General features: G+C 44.3%; 1 protein-coding gene across 1 annotated transcript in view; it reads left to right on the top strand.

Moving 5' to 3' along the window:
- Window positions 1-21,283, top strand: part of LOC5520095 (disintegrin and metalloproteinase domain-containing protein 9) — a 51,207-nt gene that overhangs the window by 17,082 nt on the left and 12,842 nt on the right. Inside the window, exons 8-19 of the mRNA XM_048725229.1 lie at window positions 11,882-11,945; window positions 12,150-12,202; window positions 12,951-13,055; window positions 13,172-13,243; window positions 13,577-13,746; window positions 16,053-16,134; window positions 16,498-16,579; window positions 17,241-17,289; window positions 17,374-17,458; window positions 19,873-19,941; window positions 20,106-20,207; window positions 21,145-21,225. Coding sequence (XP_048581186.1) covers window positions 11,882-11,945; window positions 12,150-12,202; window positions 12,951-13,055; window positions 13,172-13,243; window positions 13,577-13,746; window positions 16,053-16,134; window positions 16,498-16,579; window positions 17,241-17,289; window positions 17,374-17,458; window positions 19,873-19,941; window positions 20,106-20,207; window positions 21,145-21,225 — 1,014 coding nt within the window. The remainder of the gene's footprint in view (window positions 1-11,881; window positions 11,946-12,149; window positions 12,203-12,950; window positions 13,056-13,171; window positions 13,244-13,576; window positions 13,747-16,052; window positions 16,135-16,497; window positions 16,580-17,240; window positions 17,290-17,373; window positions 17,459-19,872; window positions 19,942-20,105; window positions 20,208-21,144; window positions 21,226-21,283) is intronic.

Here is a 21,283-nt window from a genome sequence, read left to right as displayed (position 1 = left end):
CGTATCACATAGAGCCACATGACAAATACACGTATCACGTAGAGCCACGTGACGACCCTGAGGTATAAATACACGTATCACATAGAGCCACGTGACGACCCTGAGGTATAAATACACGTATCACATAGAGCCACAGGACGAACCTGATGTATAATACACGTATCACATAGAGCCACGTGACGACCCTGATGTATAAATTCACGTATCACATAGTGCCACATGACAAATACACGTATCACATACAGCCACGTGACGACCCTGAGGTATAAATACACGTATCACATAGAGCCACGTGACGACCCTGAGGTATAAATACACGTATCACATAGAGCCACAGGACGACCCTGATGTATAATACACGTATCACATAGAGCCACAAGACGACCCTGAGGTATAAATACACGTATCACATAGAGCCACATGACGACCCTGAGGTATAAATACACGTATCACATAGAGCCACGTGACGACCCTGAGGTATAAATACACGTATCACATAGAGCCACATGACGACTCTGATGTATAAATACACGTATCACATAGAGCCACGTGACGACTCTGATGTATAATACACGTATCACATAGAGCCACATGACGACCCTGAGGTATAATACACGTATCACATACAGCCACATGACGACCCTGAGGTATAATACACGTATCACATAAAGCCACGTGACGACCCTGATGTATAAATACACGTATCACATAGAGCCACGTGACGACTCTGAGGTATAAATACACGTATCACATAGAGCCACGTGACGACCATGAGGTATAAAAACACGTATCACATAGAGCCACAGGACGACCCTGAGGTATAATACACGTATCACATAGAGCCACATGACGACTCTGAGGTATAAATACACGTATCACATAGAGCCACATGACGACTCTGATGTATAAATACACGTATCACATAGAGCCACGTGACGACTCTGATGTATATTACACGTATCACATAGAGCCACATGACGACCCTGAGGTATAATACACGTATCACATAGAGCCACATGACGACCCTGAGGTATAATACACGTATCACATAGAGCCATGTGACGACCCTGATGTATAAATACACGTATCACATAGAGCCACGTGACGACTCTGAGGTATAAATACACGTATCACATAGAGCCACAGGACGACCCTGATGTATAAATACACGTATCACATAGAGCCACATGACAAATACACGTATCACGTAGAGCCACGTGACGACCCTGAGGTATAAATACACGTATCACATAGAGCCACGTGACGACCCTGAGGTATAAATACACGTATCACATAGAGCCACAGGACGACCCTGATGTATAATACACGTATCACATAGAGCCACGTGACGACCCTGATGTATAAATACACGTATCACATAGTGCCACATGACAAATACACGTATCACATACAGCCACGTGACGACCCTGAGGTATAAATACACGTATCACATAGAGCCACGTGACGACCCTGAGGTATAAATACACGTATCACATAGAGCCACAGGACGACCCTGATGTATAATACACGTATCACATAGAGCCACAAGACGACCCTGAGGTATAAATACACGTATCACATAGAGCCACATGACGACCCTGAGGTATAAATACACGTATCACATAGAGCCACGTGACGACCCTGAGGTATAAATACACGTATCACATAGAGCCAGATGACGACTCTGATGTATAAATACACGTATCACATAGAGCCACGTGACGACTCTGATGTATAATACACGTATCACATAGAGCCACATGACGACCCTGAGGTATAATACACGTATCACATACAGCCACATGACGACCCTGAGGTATAATACACGTATCACATAAAGCCACGTGACGACCCTGATGTATAAATACACGTATCACATAGAGCCACGTGACGACTCTGAGGTATAAATACACGTATCACATAGAGCCACGTGACGACCCTGATGTATAAATACACGTATCACATAGAGCCACATGACAAATACACGTATCACATAGAGCCACGTGACGACCCTGAGGTATAAATACACGTATCACATAGAGCCACGTGACGACCCTGAGGTATAAATACACGTATCACATAGAGCCACAGGACGACCCTGATGTATAATACACGTATCACATAGAGCCACGTGACGACCCTGATGTATAAATACACGTATCACATAGAGCGACATGACAAATACACGTATCACATAGAGCCACGTGACGACCCTGAGGTATAAATACACGTATCACATAGAGCCACGTGACGACCCTGAGGTATAAATACACGTATCACATAGAGCCACAGGACGACCCTGATGTATAATACACGTATCACATAGAGCCACAAGACGACCCTGAGGTATAAATACACGTATCACATAGAGCCACATGACGACCCTGAGGTATAAATACACGTATCACATAGAGCCACGTGACGACCCTGAGGTATAAATACACGTATCACATAGAGCCACGTGACGACTCTGATGTATAAATACACGTATCACATAGAGCCACATGACGACCCTGATGTATAAATACACGTATCACATAGAGCCACATGACGTCCTGAGGTATAAATACACGTATCACATAGAGCCACATGACGACCCTGAGGTATAAATACACGTATCACATAGAGCCACATGACGACTCTGATGTATAAATACACGTATCACATAGAGCCACATGACGACTCTGATGTATAAATACACGTATCACATAGAGCCACGTGACGACCCTGAGGTATAAATACACGTATCACATAGAGCCACGTGACGACCCTGAGATATAAATACACGTATCACATAGAGCCACAGGACGACCCTGAAGTATAATACACGTATCACATAGAGCCACGTGACGACCCTGATGTATAAATACACGTATCACATAGAGCGACATGACAAATACACGTATCACATAGAGCCACGTGACGACCCTGAGGTATAAATACACGTATCACATAGAGCCACGTGACGACCCTGAGGTATAAATACACGTATCACATAGAGCCACAGGACGACCCTGATGTATAATACACGTATCACATAGAGCCACAAGACGACCCTGAGGTATAAATACACGTATCACATAGAGCCACATGACGACCCTGAGGTATAAATACACGTATCACATAGAGCCACGTGACGACCCTGAGGTATAAATACACGTATCACATAGAGCCACGTGACGACTCTGATGTATAAATACACGTATCACATAGAGCCACATGACGACCCTGATGTATAAATACACGTATCACATAGAGCCACATGACGTCCCTGAGGTATAAATACACGTATCACATAGAGCCACATGACGACCCTGAGGTATAAATACACGTATCACATAGAGCCACATGACGACTCTGATGTATATATAGACGTATCACATAGAGCCACATGACGACTCTGATGTATAAATACACGTATCACATAGAGCCACGTGACGACTCTGATGTATAAATACACGTATCACATAGAGCCACGTGACGACCTTGAGGTATAAATACACGTATCACATAGAGCCACGTGACTACTCTGATGTATAAATACACGTATCACATAGAGCCACATGACGACCCTGATGTACAAATACACGTATCACATAGAGCCACATGACGACTCTGATGTATAAATACACGTATCACATAGAGCCACATGACGACCCTGAGGTATAATACACGTATCACATAGAGCCACATGACGACTCTGAGGTATAAATACACGTATCACATAGAGCCACATGACGACTCTGAGGTATAAATACACGTATCACATAGAGCCACATGACGACTCTGATGTATAAATACACGTATCACATAGAGCCACGTGACGACTCTGATGTATAAATACACGTATCATATAGAGCCACGTGACGACCCTGAGGTATAAATACATGTATCACATAGAGCCACATGACGACCCTGAGGTATAATACACGTATCACATAGAGCCACATGACGACTCTGAGGTATAAATACACGTATCATATAGAGCCACGTGACGACCCTGAGGTATAAATACACGTATCACAGAGCCACATGACGACTCTGAGGTATAAATACACGTATCACATAGAGCCACATGACGACTCTGAGGTATAAATACACGTATCACATAGAGCCACATGACGACTCTGATGTATAAATACACGTATCACATAGAGCCACATGACGACCCTGAGGTATAAATACACGTATCACATAGAGCCACATGACGACCCTGAGGTATAATACACGTATCACATAGAGCCACGTGACGACTCTGATGTATAAATACACGTATCACATAGAGCCACGTGACGACTCTGATGTATAAATACACGTATCACATAGAGCCACATGACGACTCTGAGGTATAAATACACGTATCATATAGAGCCACATGACGACCCTGAGGTATAAATACACGTATCACATAGAGCCAAATGACGACCCTGAGGTATAAATACACGTATCACATAGAGCCACATGACGACCCTGAGGTATAAATACACGTATCACATAGAGCCACATGACGACTCTGAGGTATAAATACACGTATCATATAGAGCCACATGACGACCCTGAGGTATAATACACGTATCACATAGAGCCGCATGACGACCCTGAGGTATAAATACACGTATCACATAGAGCCACGTGACGACTCTGATGTATAAATACACGTATCACATAGAGCCACGTGACGACTCTGATGTATAATACACGTATCACATAGAGCCACATGACGACCCTGAGGTATAATACACGTAACACATAGAGCCACGTGACGACCTTGATGTATAAATACACGTATCACATAGAGCCACATGACGACCATGAGGTATAAATACACGTATCACATAGAGCCACAGGACGACCCTGATGTATAATACACGTATCACATAGAGCCACATGACGACTCTGATGTATAAATACACGTATCACATAGAGCCACGTGACGACCCTGATGTATAAATACACGTATCACATAGAGCCACAGGACGACCTTGAGGTATAAAAACACGTATCACATAGAGCCACATGACGACCCTGAGGTATAAATACACGTATCACATAGAGCCACATGACGACCCTGAGGTATAAATACACGTATCACATAGAGCCACATGACGACCCTGAGGTATAAATACACGTATCACATAGAGCCACATGACGACCCTGAGGTATAATACACGTATCACATAGAGCCACATGACGACCCTGAGGTATGAATACACGTATCACATAGAGCCACATGACGACTCTGAGGTATAAATACACGTATCACATAGAGCCACGTGACGACCCTGAGGTATAAATACACTTATCACATAGAGCCACGTGACGACCCTGAGGTATAAATACACGTATCACATAGAGCCACATGACGACCCTGAGGTATAAATACACGTATCACATAGAGCCACATGACGACTCTGAGGTATAAATACACGTATCATATAGAGCCACATGACGACCCTGAGGTATAAATACACGTATCACATAGAGCCACATGACGACCCTGAGGTATAAATACACGTATCACATAGAGCCACATGACGACTCTGAGGTATAAATACACGTATCATATAGAGCCGCATGACGACCCTGAGGTATAAATACACGTATCACATAGAGCCACATGACGACCCTGAGGTATAAATACACGTATCACATAGAGCCACGTGACGACTCTGATGTATAAATACACGTATCACATAGAGCCACGTGACGACTCTGATGTATAAATACACGTATCACATAGAGCCACGTGACGACTCTGAGGTATAAATACACGTATCACATAGAGCCACAGGACGACCCTGATGTATAAATACACGTATCACATAGAGCCACATGACAAATACACGTATCACATAGAGCCACGTGACGACCCTGAGGTATAAATACACGTATCACATAGAGCCACGTGACGACCCTGAGGTATAAATACACGTATCACATAGAGCCACAGGACGACCCTGATGTATAATACACGTATCACATAGAGCCACGTGACGACTCTGATGTATATATAGACGTATCACATAGAGCCACATGACGACTCTGATGTATAAATACACGTATCACATAGAGCCACGTGACGACTCTGATGTATAAATACACGTATCACATAGAGCCACGTGACGACCTTGAGGTATAAATACACGTATCACATAGAGCCACGTGACTACTCTGATGTATAAATACACGTATCACATAGAGCCACATGACGACCCTGATGTACAAATACACGTATCACATAGAGCCACATGACGACTCTGATGTATAAATACACGTATCACATAGAGCCACATGACGACCCTGAGGTATAATACACGTATCACATAGAGCCACATGACGACTCTGAGGTATAAATACACGTATCACATAGAGCCACATGACGACTCTGAGGTATAAATACACGTATCACATAGAGCCACATGACGACTCTGATGTATAAATACACGTATCACATAGAGCCACGTGACGACTCTGATGTATAAATACACGTATCATATAGAGCCACGTGACGACCCTGAGGTATAAATACATGTATCACATAGAGCCACATGACGACCCTGAGGTATAATACACGTATCACATAGAGCCACATGACGACTCTGAGGTATAAATACACGTATCATATAGAGCCACGTGACGACCCTGAGGTATAAATACACGTATCACAGAGCCACATGACGACTCTGAGGTATAAATACACGTATCACATAGAGCCACATGACGACTCTGAGGTATAAATACACGTATCACATAGAGCCACATGACGACTCTGATGTATAAATACACGTATCACATAGAGCCACATGACGACCCTGAGGTATAAATACACGTATCACATAGAGCCACATGACGACCCTGAGGTATAATACACGTATCACATAGAGCCACGTGACGACTCTGATGTATAAATACACGTATCACATAGAGCCACGTGACGACTCTGATGTATAAATACACGTATCACATAGAGCCACATGACGACTCTGAGGTATAAATACACGTATCATATAGAGCCACATGACGACCCTGAGGTATAAATACACGTATCACATAGAGCCAAATGACGACCCTGAGGTATAAATACACGTATCACATAGAGCCACATGACGACCCTGAGGTATAAATACACGTATCACATAGAGCCACATGACGACTCTGAGGTATAAATACACGTATCATATAGAGCCACATGACGACCCTGAGGTATAATACACGTATCACATAGAGCCACATGACGACCCTGAGGTATAAATACACGTATCACATAGAGCCACGTGACGACTCTGATGTATAAATACACGTATCACAGAGAGCCACGTGACGACTCTGATGTATAATACACGTATCACATAGAGCCACATGACGACCCTGAGGTATAATACACGTATCACATAGAGCCACGTGACGACCTTGATGTATAAATACACGTATCACATAGAGCCACATGACGACCATGAGGTATAAATACACGTATCACATAGAGCCACAGGACGACCCTGATGTATAATACACGTATCACATAGAGCCACATGACGACTCTGATGTATAAATACACGTATCACATAGAGCCACGTGACGACCCTGATGTATAAATACACGTATCACATAACGCCACAGGACGACCTTGAGGTATAAAAACACGTATCACATAGAGCCACATGACGACCCTGAGGTATAAATACACGTATCACATAGAGCCACATGACGACCCTGAGGTATAAATACACGTATCACATAGAGCCACATGACGACCCTGAGGTATAAATACACGTATCACATAGAGCCACATGACGACCCTGAGGTATAATACACGTATCACATAGAGCCACATGACGACCCTGAGGTATGAATACACGTATCACATAGAGCCACATGACGACTCTGAGGTATAAATACACGTATCACATAGAGCCACGTGACGACCCTGAGGTATAAATACACTTATCACATAGAGCCACGTGACGACCCTGAGGTATAAATACACGTATCACATAGAGCCACATGACGACCCTGAGGTATAAATACACGTATCACATAGAGCCACATGACGACTCTGAGGTATAAATACACGTATCATATAGAGCCACATGACGACCCTGAGGTATAAATACACGTATCACATAGAGCCACATGACGACCCTGAGGTATAAATACACGTATCACATAGAGCCACATGACGACTCTGAGGTATAAATACACGTATCATATAGAGCCGCATGACGACCCTGAGGTATAAATACACGTATCAGATAGAGCCACATGACGACCCTGAGGTATAAATACACGTATCACATAGAGCCACGTGACGACTCTGATGTATAAATACACGTATCACATAGAGCCACGTGACGACTCTGATGTATAAATACACGTATCACATAGAGCCACGTGACGACTCTGAGGTATAAATACACGTATCACATAGAGCCACAGGACGACCCTGATGTATAAATACACGTATCACATAGAGCCACATGACAAATACACGTATCACATAGAGCCACGTGACGACCCTGAGGTATAAATACACGTATCACATAGAGCCACGTGACGACCCTGAGGTATAAATACACGTATCACATAGAGCCACAGGACGACCCTGATGTATAATACACGTATCACATAGAGCCACGTGACGTCCCTGATGTATAAATACACGTATCACATAGAGCCACATGACAAATACACGTATCACATACAGCCACGTGACGACCCTGAGGTATAAATACACGTATCACATAGAGCCACGTGACGACCCTGAGGTATAAATACACGTATCACATAGAGCCACAGGAGGACCCTGATGTATAATACACGTATCACATAGAGCCACAAGACGACCCTGAGGTATAAATACACGTATCACATAGAGCCACATGACGACCCTGAGGTATAAATACACGTATCACATAGAGCCACGTGACGACCCTGAGGTATAAATACACGTATCACATAGAGCCACATGACGACCCTGAGGTATAAATACACGTATCACATAGAGCCACGTGACGACCCTGAGGTATAAATACACGTATCACATAGAGCCACATGACGACTCTGATGTATAAATACACGTATCACATAGAGCCACGTGACGACTCTGATGTATAATACACGTATCACATAGAGCCACATGACGACCCTGAGGTATAATACACGTATCACATAGAGCCACATGACGACCCTGAGGTATAATACACGTATCACATAGAGCCACGTGACGACCCTGATGTATAAATACACGTATCACATAGAGCCACGTGACGACTCTGAGGTATAAATACACGTATCACATAGAGCCACGTGACGACCCTGATGTATAAATACACGTATCACATAGAGCCACATGACAAATACACGTATCACATAGAGCCACGTGACGACCCTGAGGTATAAATACACGTATCACATAGAGCCACGTGACGACCCTGAGGTATAAATACACGTATCACATAGAGCCACAGGACGACCCTGATGTATAATACACGTATCACATAGAGCCACGTGACGACCCTGATGTATAAATACACGTATCACATAGAGCCACATGACAAATACACGTATAACATAGAGCCACGTGACGACCCTGAGGTATAAATACACGTATCACATAGAGCCACGTGACGACCTGAGGTATAAATACACGTATCACATAGAGCCACAGGACGACCCTGATGTATAATACACGTATCACATAGAGCCACGTGACGACCCTGATGTATAAATACACGTATCACATAGAGCCACATGACAAATACACGTATCACATAGAGCCACGTGACGACCCTGAGGTATAAATACACGTATCACATAGAGCCACGTGACGACACTGAGGTATAAATACACGTATCACATAGAGCCACAGGACGACCCTGATGTATAATACACGTATCACATAGAGCCACGTGACGACCCTGATGTATAAATACACGTATCACATAGAGCCACATGACAAATACACGTATCACATACAGCCACGTGACGACCCTGAGGTATAAATACACGTATCACATAGAGCCACGTGACGACCCTGAGGTATAAATACACGTATCACATAGAGCCACAGGACGACCCTGATGTATAATACACGTATCACATAGAGCCACAAGACGACCCTGAGGTATAAATACACGTATCACATAGAGCCACATGACGACCCTGAGGTATAAATACACGTATCACATAGAGCCACGTGACGACCCTGAGGTATAAATACACGTATCACATAGAGCCACATGACGACTCTGATGTATAAATACACGTATCACATAGAGCCACGTGACGACTCTGATGTATAATACACGTATCACATAGAGCCACATGACGACCCTGAGGTATAATACACGTATCACATAGAGCCACATGACGACCCTGAGGTATAATACACGTATCACATAGAGCCACGTGACGACCCTGATGTATAAATACACGTATCACATAGAGCCACGTGACGACTCTGAGGTATAAATACACGTATCACATAGAGCCACGTGACGACCCTGATGTATAAATACACGTATCACATAGAGCCACATGACAAATACACGTATCACATAGAGCCACGTGACGACCCTGAGGTATAAATACACGTATCACATAGAGCCACGTGACGACCCTGAGGTATAAATACACGTATCACATAGAGCCACAGGACGACCCTGATGTATAATACACGTATCACATAGAGCCACGTGACGACCCTGATGTATAAATACACGTATCACATAGAGCCACATGACAAATACACGTATCACATAGAGCCACGTGACGACCCTGAGGTATAAATACACGTATCACATAGAGCCACGTGACGACCCTGAGGTATAAATACACGTATCACATAGAGCCACAGGACGACCCTGATGTATAATACACGTATCACATAGAGCCACAAGACGACCCTGATGTATAAATACACGTATCACATAGAGCCACATGACGACCCTGAGGTATAAATACACGTATCACATAGAGCCACGTGACGACCCTGAGGTATAAATACACGTATCACATAGAGCCACGTGACGACTCTGATGTATAAATACACGTATCACATAGAGCCACATGACGTCCCTGAGGTATAAATACACGTATCACATAGAGCCACATGACGACCCTGAGGTATAATACACGTATCACATAGAGCCACATGACGACTCTGATGTATAAATACACGTATCACATAGAGCCACATGACGACTCTGATGTATAAATACACGTATCACATAGAGCCACGTGACGACTCTGATGTATAAATACACGTATCACATAGAGCCACGTGACGACCCTGAGGTATAAATACACGTATCACATAGAGCCACGTGACTACTCTGATGTATAAATACACGTATCACATAGAGCCACATGACGACCCTGATGTATAAATACACGTATCACATAGAGCCACATGACGACTCTGATGTATAAATACACGTATCACATAGAGCCACATGACGACCCTGAGGTATAATACACGTATCACATAGAGCCACATGACGACTCTGAGGTATAAATACACGTATCACATAGAGCCACATGACGACTCTGAGGTATAAATACACGTATCACATAGAGCCACATGACGACTCTGATGTATAAATACACGTATCACATAGAGCCACGTGACGACTCTGATGTATAAATACACGTATCATATAGAGCCACGTGACGACCCTGAGGTATAAATACATGTATCACATAGAGCCACATGACGACCCTGAGGTATAATACACGTATCACATAGAGCCACATGACGACTCTGAGGTATAAATACACGTATCATATAGAGCCACGTGACGACCCTGAGGTATAAATACACGTATCACATAGAATCACAGTTTATCGATAATTCTATTGACTCCTTTTGTTTTGATATTCATAGAAACCAGGAGCGCACAAGATGTACTCGGTTTCTGACGATAACCCCTTTGAGCAGGGCAAATGCGGTAACTGTATATTGTAAACAAAGAAGTTTTCTCCGCCTTGTTTCTAACAGCCTTGATATTTCTGTGTCAACTTGTCTCATTTTTTTTAAATTGTTCTTACTGTAAAAATTAATGCGGGGCAAAAATGTCCATGCTTACTGCATTTTGTTATAAATAAGAGGTATTTTATTAGCTGAATTAATACATCTACATTCAACCTTTAAGGAAACGATGAACACTCAACGCCGGAAAAGTCTGTAAAGTCCACAATTTATCGTGTAAGTAGCCTGGGTAAAGAAATGCCTGGCTTGCTGGGTCTGGATCGGACAAGGTGATATCTACAAGTATGAAATTCTCCGCAGCACATTGCATAAAGTATAAGGCTGTGTGTAAAAGCACACAAGCAACTACCACAATTGACATTTATCTAACTTTCATAAAAAAGAGAAAACAAACATCTAAAATTTTACTGCTATACTGAATTTTGTGGTTGTAACTCTTCGATCTAGCGGCCTATACAACACAAACAGGGATTTTTTAAAGGTGACTTTAAGCACTGACCTTAGGGGCGTAAACAGGAGTTTCAACAGTATTTTAAATAATGCCCAATGGATTGACTGTATTTGCTAGAGGGGAGACCCGGGCCCTTATGGTCCCTCCCTTGGCTATGCCCCTGGAGCCAGATTTCTCATCTTGTGTCGTACCGTCACGCCACACACAGCTCGCCGTGACAAGAGTTCCCTGAGCATCTTGGGACGAGTATGTTATCAACGTGTACGTGATTGGTACTTTGAGCGAAAACGAAGGAAAAACAGAGGTGGTATTCCGTAAATTTAAGAAATAAACCTCAAAGCCATACCAAGTGTCTGAGTTACATTCAGAAAGGAATGGGTTGATAGAGCCTATACTGCTGCAACTCAGGTTACTAGGTTAGCTCAAATATCGTATTCTCTTAATCTCGGTATTGCGTTTGTCTCGGTCCGCATTAACGGGGTTTGTCTTCCATTATCGGGTATATGTCTACAGGTGCGTCGTGCTCTGGTGTCCAACATAGACGAGGTGTATCGCCCTTATCTGACCACTGACGAGACGCGGTATAATGAGGTGGTGTTTGTTGTCGATAATACTGTTGTAAGTAATGTCTTATAATGATATAACAATAAAAAATAAAATAATGATCTATCCGTTCTCTTGGGTAAGTTTCGTAAGGAAAAATAATAAATATTTTTGTTTTTCTTTTGTTTAAGTATCAGCGTTACCATAACAACACCAAAACTGTCACGGACAGGGTTATTATCATGTGTAACGCAGTGGACGCGGTAAGTACACAGAAAGGCGCGACAAAAATAGAAAAACGAAAAAAATTCTTTTATAGCAAAAGATTAGCCACATAGTCTCTAAAATAGGACGCGCCGAAGGTTGTGCTGCGGGGTGGGGGGGGGGGGGGGGGCTTTTTTTTACTCCCAATCCACTCGCGCACCTCCACTTTCATTAAAACACTTATTCATCTCGACGTCGCTATAGCTATTGGTCCAATTAGGGCTTAAACATCTTAGTTACATAGCATTGAACGTAGCCCTCGGAGCTCTTGGCTTTTCAGTAGATTGAGATATGTTAAGTGGCTCTGAAACCACGTGATTGTGTCATTGTAGATCTACCAGCGCATTAATATTCGTCTGGTGATGAAGCACATTGACATCTGGACAAATGGCGACCGTATGGAGAGACAGACAAGTGGAGGCGCCGAACTCGGCAAGTTCAAGGAGTACCGGACAAAGTACATCACGCCTACAATTCCCCACGATAACGCGCAGTTCCTCAGGTGAGCCAAACTAGTTTGACTACGCCTCTGATACGTCGGCGCTTAACCGCCTAAAATTTATTACGTTTTAAACGCGCCGCATACCTATACTAAGTAACAGGCATAACGACCCGCGCCAAGCATTTGGCATATATATGATTAAAGTTCTCATTGTCGAAAAGAACAAACTCTAAGTAAACGCTTCCTATATATGATAGGCTTTCATTTATTAATAAAGTGTGGGTCCGAAAGGATGGACCTCTAGTCTGACATTCGTGTGTATTCTACTCATAAAGGGTGGACCGATGGCGTTATAGGGATGGCCTGGGTGAGGTCCCTTAATCTATTGCAAACCTCTTTAGTTTGACATGCGTATGCATTCTAGTCATAAAGGGTGGACCGATGGCGTTATAGGGATGGCCTTAGTGAGGTCCCTTAATCTATTGCAAACCTCTTTAGTTTGACATGCGTATGCATTCTAGTCATAAAGGGTGGACCGGTGGCGTTATAGGGATGGCCTGGGTGAGGTCCCTTAATCTATAGCAAACCTCTTTAGTTTGACATGCGTATGCATTCTAGTCATAAAGGGTGGACCGGTGGCGTTATAGGGATGGCCTGGGTGAGGTCCCTTAATCTATAGCAAACCTCTTTAGTTTGACATGCGTATGCATTCTAGTCATAAAGGGTGGACCGATGGCGTTATAGGGATGGCCTGGGTGAGGTCCCTTAATCTATAGCAAACCTCTTTAGTTTGACATGCGTATGCATTCTAGTCATAAAGGGTGGACCGGTGGCGTTACAGGGATGGCCTGGGTGAGGTCCCTTAATCTATAGCAAAACTCTTCAGTTTGACATGCGTATGCATTCTAGTTATAAAGGGTGGACCGGTGGCGTTATCGGGATGGCCTGATGCATTCTAGTCATAAAGGGTGGACCGGTGGCGTTATCGGGATGGCCTGGGTGAGGTCCCTCAATCTATAGCAAACCTCTTTAGTTTGACATGCGTATGCATTCTAGTTATAAAGGGTGGACCGGTGGCGTTATCGGGATGGCCTGATGCATTCTAGTCATAAAGGGTGGACCGGTGGCGTTATCGGGATGGCCTGGATGAGGTCCCTTAATCTATAGCAAACCTCTTAGTTTGACATGCGTATGCATTCTAGTCATAAAGGGTGGACCGGTGGCGTTATCGGGATGGCCTGTGTGAGGTCCCTTAATCAATAGCAAACCTCTTTAGTTTGACATGCGTATGCATTCTAGTCATAAAGGGTGGACCGATGGCGTTATCGGGATGGCCTGGGTGAGGTCCCTTAATCCATAGCAAACCTCTTTAGTTTGACATGCGTATGCATTCTAGTCATAAAGGGTGGACCGATGGCGTTATCGGAATGGCCTGGGTGAGGTCCCTTAATCTATAGCAAACCTCTTTAGTTTGACATGCGTATGCATTCTAGTCATAAAGGGTGGACCGGTGGCGTTATCGGGATGGCCTATGTGAGGTCCCTTAATCTATAGCAAACCTCTTTAGTTTGACATGCGTATGCATTCTAGTCATAAAGGGTGGACCGATGGCGTTATCGGGATGGCCTGGGTGAGGTCCCTTAATCTATAGCAAACCTCTTTAGTTTGACATGCGTGTGCATTCTAGTCATAAAGGGTGGACCGATGGCGTTATAGGGATGGCCTGGGTGAGGTCCCTTAATCTATAGCAAACCTCTTTAGTTTGACATGCGTATGCATTCTAGTCATAAAGGGTGGACCGGTGGCGATATCGGGATGGCCTGGGTGAGGTCCCTTAATCTATAGCAAACCTCTTTAGTTTGACATGCGTATGCATTCTAGCCATAAAGGGTGGACCGGTGGCGTTATAGGGATGGCCTGGGTGAGGTCCCTTTATCTATTGCAAACCTCTTTAGTTTGACATGCGTATGCATTCTAGTCATAAAGGGTGGACCGGTGGCGTTATCGGGATGGCCTGGGTGAGGTCCCTTAATCTATAGCAAAACTCTTTAGTTTGACATGCGTATGCATTCTAGTCATAAAGGGTGGACCGATGGCGTTATCGGGATGGCCTGGGTGAGGTCCCTTAATCTATAGCAAACCTCTTTAGTTTGACATGCGTATGCATTCTAGTCATAAAGGGTGGACCGGTGGCGTTATCGGGATGGCCTGGGTGAGGTCCCTTAATCTATAGCAAACCTCTTTAGTTTGACATGCGTATGCATTCTAGTCATAAAGGGTGGACCGGTGGCGTTATCGGGATGGCCTGGGTGAGGTCCCTTAATCTATAGCAAACCTCTTTAGTTTGACATGCGTATGCATTCTAGTCATAAAGGGTGGACCGGTGGCGTTATCGGGATGGCCTGGGTGAGGTCCATGTGCACTGGGAACTCAGCTGGTGTCAATAGGGTAAGGGTTCTGATTCTCTTGACACTTTTTGTTCGTTAAGATATGAGGGGAACCAAGTCATGGTTCAGAGACGTCAGAATAACCTTATGGGCGGATACAGGATTGTTGAAGGGAAAGACACTACCCCGAAGTGGACAGCAAAATATATAAAAATTATATATTGCGGGAGGTAATTTTTGGATTTTAGCTCCCATACGAGGAAAAGAGAAAACCTGTCCCCTCTTCTGTATCCGGATCTGCAAAAAAATTCATTGTTTCGGTCACAAATTCTCTCTTGCCATGGCCCTGCTGCGGCCGTTATTGGTATTGTTCCTTCCTATCTCCCCAGGCGTCGCCTCTGTTAATAAAATGGTTTGTTTTTAGTGGAGCATGAGTGGTATAGTCGGTCCAGTGGTTGTAGTGGCACATGAGATGGGACACAACTTTGGGTTCGGCCACGACTCGGGTAAGGTTTCGTATCGCCTTACATCACTCGGTTATGACTCGGGTAACTCTCGTAACATCACTCGGCCACGACTCTCGGGTAAGACTTCTAATGCTAAGCATTATTCGGCCACAACTCGAGTTTGTAATCGTGACGCCTTCGCATCACTCGGCCATCACTCGGCATCACTACTCGGCAAGTCTTCTAATACTAAGCATTTTTCGGCCAGGCACCCGTTTCTCGAAACACCTGAGAATTCTCGGGCCCGAAAAATTTATGTTTTGCATTTTTGCCCAAAGTTTCGCATGTTTTCCTTTTCAAGAACCGCTTTCATGTTTTAGAAAAGTTTGAACTTTCTCTTGGTTCATATTCCAAATAATTACGCTCAATGGGGCTATTTTCGAAGTTTTGCTAATGCCAGAAAGTTACCCGAAAAGTCTCGGGTGACTTTGAGGTCCCGAGAGCTTTCTTAATATTTAAGCCATGTGAATTTCGGGCCCGAGAAGTTCGGAAAAGATCAAAATCTATAAATAACATCTTCACAAGAATCTTTGTGGTGAATCTTTTCCAAAACACCCAAGAATTCTCGAAACACCCAAGAATTCTCGGGTGTTTCGAGAAACGAGCCCCAGGACTCGGTAATGTAATCGTGTCTGGTGTTAATTTTTTTTTTATCTTTTAGGCACTTGCAAGTGTTTGACACGCCGGGGATGCATCATGGGAGGACACAAGTACGTAATTACATCACGTGTATACGCACATCAAAGAAAAAAATTTAAGCTTGTGATTAATTTTATTATCTTCTTGCTTCGAAGGACACGCGTTGCCGGCTTCTCTAACTGCAGTATGGCAGGATTGCAGAGAATTAATGACAAGTGCCTGTACAACGTCCCCACAAAGGTACACCCTAGAAACGTCCCCACCAAGGTACTCCCTAGAAACGTCCCTACCAAGGTACTCCCTAGAAACGTCCCCACCAAGGTACACCCTAGAAACGTTCCCACCAAGGTACACCCTAGAAACGTCCCCACAAAGGTACTCCCTAGAAACGTCCCCACAAAGGTACTCCCTAGAAACGTCCCCGCCAAGGTACACCCTAGGAACGTCCCCACCAAGGTACACCCTAGAAACGTCCCTACCAAGGTACACCCTTGAAACGTTCCCACCAATGTACACCCTAGAAACGTTCCCACCAAGGTACACCCTAGAAACGTCCTCATGAAGGTACACCCTAGAAACGTCCCCACCAAGGTACACCCTAGAAACGTTCCCACCAAGGTACACCCTAGAAACGTCCCCACCAAGGTACACCCTAGAAACGTTCCCACCAAGGTACACCCTAGAAACGTCCCCACCAAGGTACACCCTAGAAACGTCCCCACCAAGGTACACCCTAGAAACGTTCCCACCAAGGTACACCCTAGAAACGTCCCAACCAAGGTACACCCTAGAAACGTTCCCACCAAGGTACACCCTAGAAACGTCCCTACCAAGGTACACCCTAGAAACGTTCCCACCAAGGTACACCCTAGAAACGTCCCCACCAAGGTACACCCTAGAAACGTCCCCACCAAGGTACACCCTAGAAACGTCCCCACCAAGGTACACCCTAGAAACGTCCCCACCAAGGTACACCCTAGAAACGTTCCCACCAAGGTACACCCTAGAAACGTCCCAGCCAAGGTACACCCTAGAAACGTTCCCACCAAGGTACACCCTAGAAACGTCCCTACCAAGGTACACCCTAGAAACGTTCCTACCAAGGTACTCCCTAGAAACATTCCCACCAAGGTACACCCTAGAAACGTTTCCACCAAGGTACACCCTAGAAACGTTCCTACCAAGGTACACCCTAGAAACGTTCCCACCAAGGTACACCCTAGAAACGTCCCCACCAAGGTACACCCTAGAAACGTCCCTACCAAGGTACACCCTAGAAATGTTCCCACCAAGGTACACCCTAGAAACGTCCCTACCAAGGTACACCCTAGAAACGTTCCCACCAAGGTACACCCTAGAAACGTCCCTACCAAGGCATACCCTAGAAACGTTCCCACCAAGGTACTCCCTAGAAACGTCCCTACCAAGATACACCCTAGAAACGTCCCCACCAAGGTACTCCCTAGAAACGTCCCCACCAAGGTACCTCCTAGAAACGTCCCTACCAAGGTACACCCTAGAAACGTCCCCACCAAGGTACCTCCTAGAAACGTCTCTACCAAGGTACACCCTAGAAACGTTCCCACCAAGGTACACCCTAGAAACGTTCCCACCAAGGTACTCCCTAGAAACGTCCCCACCAAGGTACACCCTAGACACGTCCCCACCAAGGTACACCCTAGAAACGTCCCTACAAAGGTACACCCTAGAAACGTTCCCACCTAGGTATACCCTTAGAAACGTCCCCACCAAGGTACACCCTAGAAACGTCCCTACCAAGGTACACCCTAGAAACGTTCCCACCAAAGTACACCCTAGAAACGTCCGCACCAAGGTACACCCTAGAAACGTTCCTACCAAGGTACACCCTAGAAACGTCCCCACCAAGGTACACCCTAGAAACGTTTCCACCAAGGTACACCCTAGAAACGTTCCCACCAAGGTAAACCCTAGGAACGTCCGCACCAAGGTACACCCTAGGAACGTTCCCACCAAGGTACACCCTAGAAACGTCCCCACCAAGGTACACCCTAGAAACGTCCCCACCAAGGTACACCCTAGAAACGTTTCTACTAAGGTACACCCTAGAAGTGTGGAACATGGATTTTACGACAGAGCAAAAATGGCATGAAATTTCCCAATTCTAAATATATAGTTCAAGATTCCGCATATGTTATTTAGATATTAAAGAGCAAAGTTGGCTTAATTGGTCAGAGCCCGACTTCTCCCTAAAAACGAGGAGAATTCATACTTTGAACATTTGAAAATTGCACTTCAAGCCTCATATCTAGCTTGAAGAATATCTACCCATATCTAGGTAGCTCATTTTAGATTCTTAGATCTAGTTCTCCTTGGTCTGGCCCGTAGCAGTAGGTATCAGATTGGGATCAGTGAGAGGGCGAGTTTTAAATACCGAGACAGGCAGAACTGCCAAATAAAAGTAGTTGAAAAGGCATAAAACTGACCAATATGGCATTGCGTGTTGACTTTTTTGCATTCCAATCCCAATATTCGAACTAGTCTAAATCATTTATAATAACAGAAGAAAGAATTATACCTTAGATCTCTCTACTCCCTAAATATATTTTTACTCATCTCTGAGGTTTCCAGAAAATTGACACGGTTTTATTATGTGCTTATTCGATATTCTTCAGGCCATGAATGCGCAGTGTGGAAATGGAATTCGAGAGGGAAATGAGGAATGTGATTGCGGAACACCGGAGGTAAATACTCAAACAACTTGAAAAAAATATATATCGATTTTATAGAAAAGCAGAAAAATAAGTAAACGGAGAAGACGGGGCTAATTGAGAAAAAAAATACGTGGCATATTATATAGAGTTCTATTGAATAAGATCGGGGTTTTTTCGTACATATTTCTTGATAGATGTGCGCGGCGCAAGACCCGTGTTGTGAGCCACATGGCTGCCGTCTAAAGCGCCACGCGGTCTGCAGCGATCTACATCACTCGTGCTGCAACAACTGCCAGGTAAGGCAAACTATCACGTGCATGTCACATGAACAACACATGTAGCGATCTGCATCACTCGTGCTACAACAACTGCAAGGTAAGGCAAACTATCACGTGCATGTCACATACACAACACATGTAGCGATCTGCATCACTCATGCTGCAACAACTGCAAGGTAAGGCAAACTATCACGTGCATGTCACATACACAACACATGTAGCGATCTGCATCACTCGTGCTGCAACAACTGCCAGGTAAGGCAAACTATCACGTGCACGTCACATGAACAACACATGTAGCGATCTGCATCACTCGTGCTACAACAACTGCCAAGTAAGGCAAACTATCACGTGCACGTCACATGAACAACACATGTAGCGATCTACATCACTCGTGCTGCAACAACTGCCAAGTAAGGCAAACTATCACGTGCATGTCACATACACAACACATGTAGCGATCTGCATCACTCGTGCTACAACAACTGCAAGGTAAGGCAAACTATCACGTGCATGTCACATACACAAGACATGTAGCGATCTGCATCACTCATGCTGCAACAACTGCAAGGTAAGGCAAACTATCACGTGCATGTCACATACACAACACATGTAGCGATCTGCATCACTCGTGCTACAACAACTGCCAGGTAAGCATAACTATCACGTGCATGTCACATGAACAACACATGTAGCGATCTGCATCACTCGTGCTGCAACAACTGCCAGGTAAGCATAACTATCAAGTCTACGTCACATGTACAAAGCTTGCAAAAACAAGTTTCCGTCTGAAGCATTACGTGCAAGAACGTCCAAAATATCACGTGTGCATTAGGCAATTACATGCTTAGCTTATTGTATCATATGACTTCCGTCTGAAAAATGCCAGAGCAAGAGATCATAAATATAAACATATTTGCTCTCTTGTTCAGTTTTAATAATATGTTTTTCATAGTTCAAGTTGCAAGGGACTCTGTGTCGAGCAGTAACGAATGACTGCGACATTCCCGAATACTGTCCAGGGGATTCCCGCGATGTAAGTATTGGTTACAACTATGCCATCTCGCACATGCGCAGGACTTTACCTATTTTGG

This window comes from Nematostella vectensis, chromosome 3 (assembly GCF_932526225.1).
Source record: "Nematostella vectensis chromosome 3, jaNemVect1.1, whole genome shotgun sequence".
Classification (NCBI taxonomy): domain Eukaryota; kingdom Metazoa; phylum Cnidaria; class Anthozoa; order Actiniaria; family Edwardsiidae; genus Nematostella; species Nematostella vectensis.
The sequence above is the reverse complement of the archived record's forward strand: the minus strand, read 5'-3'. Positions and strand labels throughout refer to the sequence as shown.